Source organism: Solanum verrucosum, unplaced genomic scaffold, assembly GCF_900185275.1.
Source record: "Solanum verrucosum unplaced genomic scaffold, falcon-dt-bn FXZP01000253.1, whole genome shotgun sequence".
In the NCBI taxonomy this organism is placed as follows: Eukaryota; Viridiplantae; Streptophyta; class Magnoliopsida; order Solanales; family Solanaceae; genus Solanum; species Solanum verrucosum.
This window is the reverse complement of record NW_026019984.1, coordinates 5,038,036-5,043,473: the sequence shown is the minus strand read 5'-3', so window position 1 is coordinate 5,043,473 and position 5,438 is coordinate 5,038,036. Positions and strand designations below refer to the sequence as shown.

At 30.4% G+C, this 5,438-nt stretch overlaps 1 protein-coding gene across 1 annotated transcript; it reads right to left on the bottom strand.

The window, feature by feature from the left end:
• Positions 1-3,515: 3,515 nt before the first annotated feature.
• On the bottom strand, positions 3,516-4,076 carry LOC125818396 (agamous-like MADS-box protein AGL62). The gene has a single exon (XM_049497916.1). It carries the CDS (start codon positions 4,074-4,076, stop codon positions 3,516-3,518), a length of 561 nt encoding a protein of 186 aa, XP_049353873.1.
• Positions 4,077-5,438: the final 1,362 nt, after the last annotated feature.

The window sequence follows — 5,438 nt, the reverse complement described above, 5'->3', positions numbered from 1 at the left end:
CCTAAGTTCCCTAACTCTAGTTATTAATTTCGCTGCTCATAACTAGTGTATGACAGTAATTATAATAAATTAAACTACTGAAAATAAATGAATGTAAAAGAGAATAAGAGAAACTTTTGATTAAAGCAGCACTTGCAAGTGAATCTTGTTTGTTCCACAATAATCGTCTAAGACAATAAAGTAAACCCTAGAAACTGAGAATAATAAATTTCATTCTATAATTAAAGTCCTAATAGTCATTCTAAATTTTATTCCCTATTAAACACCATGAATAGACATACATATAATAAAAGGGGTGAAATTCTAATTTCAATTACATTATGCATTGACTGGGTCAAACCCACTCTAACAAACAAAGAGGTTGCGGTGCGAGTGGCACGACCTTACGAACGGGGTCATCTCGCATTAGGCCTTCTTTTGTTGAGTGTTTGAGGTGTAGTTCACATATAGGTGAGGTACGAGGCTCATCTCATTGTCCTTTCTGGAGCTATTTTTCTTTTATTTTAGTCTGAATTACTTTGCTTTGTGTTTCAATCCATCATATGGGTCTTTCCTTTCTATTTTTGGCCTGAAATCAACCTAATCATGTATAATATCTCATTACAACATATCATCAATACCGAAACGTGGCAACCGATCCATGTTAGTGTGTCGGAACACAACACCTGATCCATTCAACAAGCCACAATCACAAAGTACATTCTCATAATCATACAATCAAGTCATGATTCATGGAATTCATCATTCATCTATCTTCATTTACAACAAATGTGATCAATAATGCAACACTAGCATACTTACATGTATCATAGTGAAGCAAGCATAAACATACATCACACAATCATAGAATCACAACCATCTCCTACAAGTATACACTTACATACATCACCTAACAATAATTCGAACATACTCAACCCTAGTTCATTATCTAGGGCTTCTTCCTATGATTTAATCATCTATTGTACGGTGCACGAAAGCCTACGCATGAATCCTACCATTGATTATCATTATACTACACAGTGGACACAGATTTATAATTACTCAATTAATAAAACCTAGCCTACCTGGGAGCCAAGCAACTGCACAGAGTTTTTGGCTTCAATTCTTGTTTCCGGACTTCGTGATGGTGATCTTGAACGGAAGTCAGCCATCCACCGCGCTCCTTACGCTAGAAATTTCCTTCTCCTTCCTTACCAAGATTAGAGCAGGTTTTTGGGGGTTTCTAGGGTGGTTTTCGTATAAATTAGGTATTTTTAGAAGAAGGAGAAAGTAATATTTCGGGTTATTTACATTCTGTCTCGACTATCCCGCTCTGGCTCTAGCTTACCCCGCCGTGGAGCCGCCGCCTTAGCGGGACAGTGGCCCAGAAATTTCCCAAATTTTACTTTCCCTAAATAACGACGGTTCGGATCGTTACAATTACATACTCGTACATTCAATGAATTGATATATCCCCTTTATTTTGCAGCAATGAGAAGGAAGAAATCTAATCAAATAAAAAGGATTCTTACATTAAGGGCCCGTTTGGCCATGCGATATGGTATCATGATATGAAATCATGATATGGTATCATGATATGGAATCATGAGATGAAATTGAAGGTTTGTTTGGACATGCGATATGGAATTTTTGTGTTGTATATTTTCTCATAAACATAAAAATCCCATAAGTTGTAAAACTATTAAAATAGCCCCAATTGTTTATTCAATCTTATCAAATAAACAAAAATTATAAAATCGCATAATAAATTATTACAAAGTTATTTGTTCTTCAGTTAAATAATTGTTTCATCTAACTTTAATTTAATTAAAAAAAATTGAACATAAATTGTACTTGATATGTTCATATCTCTCAACTACTCTTACAAATAACCTATAAAGTAGAAAAAAAACATACATTAGTGAGTAAATATTAACTTAGAAGTTAAATGCACTAAGATAAAAATTAACAAACATCACTAACTTCTACTCCCTCCGTTTCACAAAGAATGACCTGGTTTGACTTGGCACGGAGTTTAAGTAAATAAAGAAGACTTTTGAATCTTGTGGTCCTAAATTAAAGTTATGTCAAATGTACAAAATTACCTTTAATCTTGTGGTTTTAAACATGCCACGTGGAAAGCAAAAAGTAATATGTTACCAAAAAAGGAAAAAGGTCATTCTTTTTTAAACTGACTAAAAAGGAAAGAAGGTCATTCTTTGTGAAACGGAGGGAGTAACTATTTACAAGAAAAATCAATAGTTAAATATTATTGAATAATGAAATTTTAAAAAGTTACCACAAGTTTGAGTCAAAAACACTTCTAATAAAATTTAATCAAAAAAATTATAACTAGTCCACTTGACTAAATATTAATAACTAATTGATCAAATTTTCCTAAGTCCTCAATCAATTGGACTTGATATCCTTCAGTTATGTGAACGAACATTTTGCAAATATTAAGATTAAGAAAGTGCGGCACCGCCAATGAAAATTGTCTTTTATCAATATTATGCTTAGTCATAAGATTAAGACGTTTTTTTTTATTATGAAAAATCAAAAAAGTATTACTCCCTTTGTTCTCATTTATATTCACCAAATGAATTTCTACTTTATCATTTATATTCACCAAATTTAAAGTGATAATAAATTTTATATTGGTGAGAATAATAAATTTTAAAAAGTAATGATGTGATTATAAATTTTATTTACATATGAAACAAATGGTTAGTAGATATAAATGTGGGGTTGTTTTAACAAAATATAAACTCATGGATCAATTATTGTATTAAAATATCTCAAATCATGATATGAAATCACATGGTGATTCCATATCATGGTTTTTGGAGAATATGATATCACCTCTCATGATATGGAATCATGAGATGAAATCAGCGTAAAATCGCATGTCCAAACGCTGATTTCATCTCACGACACCATATCGTGATATGATATCGCATGGCCAAACGCCTACTAAGACTATTTCAATTGAGAACTCATAATTGATTTTTGAAGATTTACAGATCTTTTAATTCTTTGTTTGAATTAAAGTGTTATGATATATTTATTGATTTTTACTTTTTATAAATATATAACACTAGATCGTATGTGTAGTGACATTTTATAAATTATAAATTATCACATACCCCCTTCAGTTTAATTTATTCATCTAATTTTTTCTTGGCACATAATTAATGAAAATAAAAAAGATTTTTGAATCTTGTAATCTGAAATTGAAGATATGTAAAATGCATCAAGGTTCTCTTTTATTCTTATTTTCTTAAACATGGAAAGTGAAAATTAAAACTAAGAGTTACCAAAAAGGAAAAAGGACATTCCTTTTTAGAAGGACAAAAAATAACAAGAAAAGATATTGAAACGAAGAAAATACTAAATAAAAACACATTCCATTCCATGACAAACATACTGAAAGATAAATTAAATCAAAGATAGAATAAACATAATCATTAATATGACAAACTTAACTCTATAAGTAACAAATTAAGTGATTGAATTTTAATTAAAGCAAGAAAATTCTATTCATTGGATCCAGATGGCCCTTCATCGGAATTAAACAAAGAATGTTCTGTAACTCTTAGAGGAGCAAATGCACTTCCAATGGTTTGATATGGAAATTCAAAACCACGCTCCTTTTTTATGCTCGCTACTCTTTCAATTTCTTCATCTGCAGCTTCCAAGGCCTTGCACAGATTTTTAAGGTCAAAGGAACTGAGTTTTTCAATTGGAGGTTCTTTCCTCGATGCTTGAAGTGCTTCTCCATATTTTTTTTCTCTTTCGAGTGAAATCTCCAATCTGTTTAGCTTCCTATTGATTTCATCAGTATTTGCATTTTGATGAGCAATAACGATGGGGTTAGGAGCATCAGTATCAGTTGGAGGATTTTCCCCCAAAAATCTATTCATAGTAGACTCAACGGAAGGGTGTCCACATGAATATGGTTTATTGCTAGGAGAAAAAACTACAACGACAACATCAGCACCACACAAAGTGGAGAGCTCAGTTGCCTTTTTAAAGACTCCATCGCGTCGTTTTGAGAATGTTACTTGTAAATTGCTTTGATTTGGCATCCTCGCCATTTCAACTCTTCTTCGGCCATTAGGTCTTCTCATGGCTAAGCTTCTATTTTGAGAATGTAAGAAAATGTGGTGTTGTGTTTCTCTTCTAAAGATGTATTTATAGTGATAAAATCATCATAGTATCTGTTGAAAATGAACTCAAATGACAAAAAAGTAAAAATATTTATGATGTTTCCTTATTTGGTTGATTTGAACAAAAATCATTTCATATTAATTAAATTTCTCTTTTTGGTTCATTGTATTGTTAGTCAACGTGTAAAGATAGTAACTACAAACGACATATTTTTTAGTTATATTTATGTTATTGGATTATTGAAAAAAAAATCATTGTGTCATTCTTTTGTAACATATGTTTTAGTAAGTTAATATTTAAATTGATGATAATTTCTGAGGTAAATTTTTTTTTTTTATTGTGTTGGTATATTTTCTAAATTTGCTCTTGTTCAATTATGTATATTTCCTAATAAAGTCATGCTTAATAAAGGCATTCCACTATTATTAACAATATGAAAATACTTACTGTCTAACTCATATGTAACAAATAAAAAAATTTAAGCACCTCCATTTAAAATTTTAAGTTAGTTGTGTGTGTTCTAGAGCGTTGCTAAACTCGTAAAATATACTTGTAACTTATGACAAGTGAAAGAATATAGTAATAGAAAATTCTAATGGAATTTAACTTGTATAAACAACTTTAGAATATTCTCGAGCACTTTATAATTCATTTTAAATTCATAATATGATACAACAAATTTTGTGTCTTTTTTTATTACCCAACCATCTGATATTTGAACATTATATGATGCATTATGAAATAATACATAATAACCATTCAAAAGAGTATAAATTTCAATTTTTGTATATACTTCATTTTCATAATATCATATGTCTAAGTTTGCGACTTGAAATCACTTTAGTGAAACTCATCCATATCTCTTTTACATTTTTTTTTGTCATTTATTTGTGTAGGTTACTAAATTTTTTCAGTGACTCTTCTTCTTTTTATCTGTAGATATCTATATGTTAAACAATTTATATTACTTTCATAACATGTTTCTTTTATTAATAATTTCTACATGTAAAAGAAATATACACACAAAACTTTACACATCGAAAAATCTAGAGAGAGTATTTTTACTTGAGCAATTACCTCTTTAAGAGGCCCTTTCAAGAACTTATCACAACCTAGAGAGAGAATTGCTACTTTAGCATTAAATTAGATATTTTGGAGTAGTATTGAGTACCGATATGGGGAAGATTTCTGGCACAAACCAGACCATCGTGATTGACACCCACACTAACCCTCCAGTGCGAGAGCCATTAATACTAATTAGCTAACCAACTAAATCAAATACTAAGGAA

Excerpts from the sequence above, each read along its gene's own strand:
- LOC125818396 (XM_049497916.1), bottom strand. The coding sequence starts at position 4,076 with ATGGCGAGGATGCCAAATCAAAGCAATTTACAAGTAACATTCTCAAAA.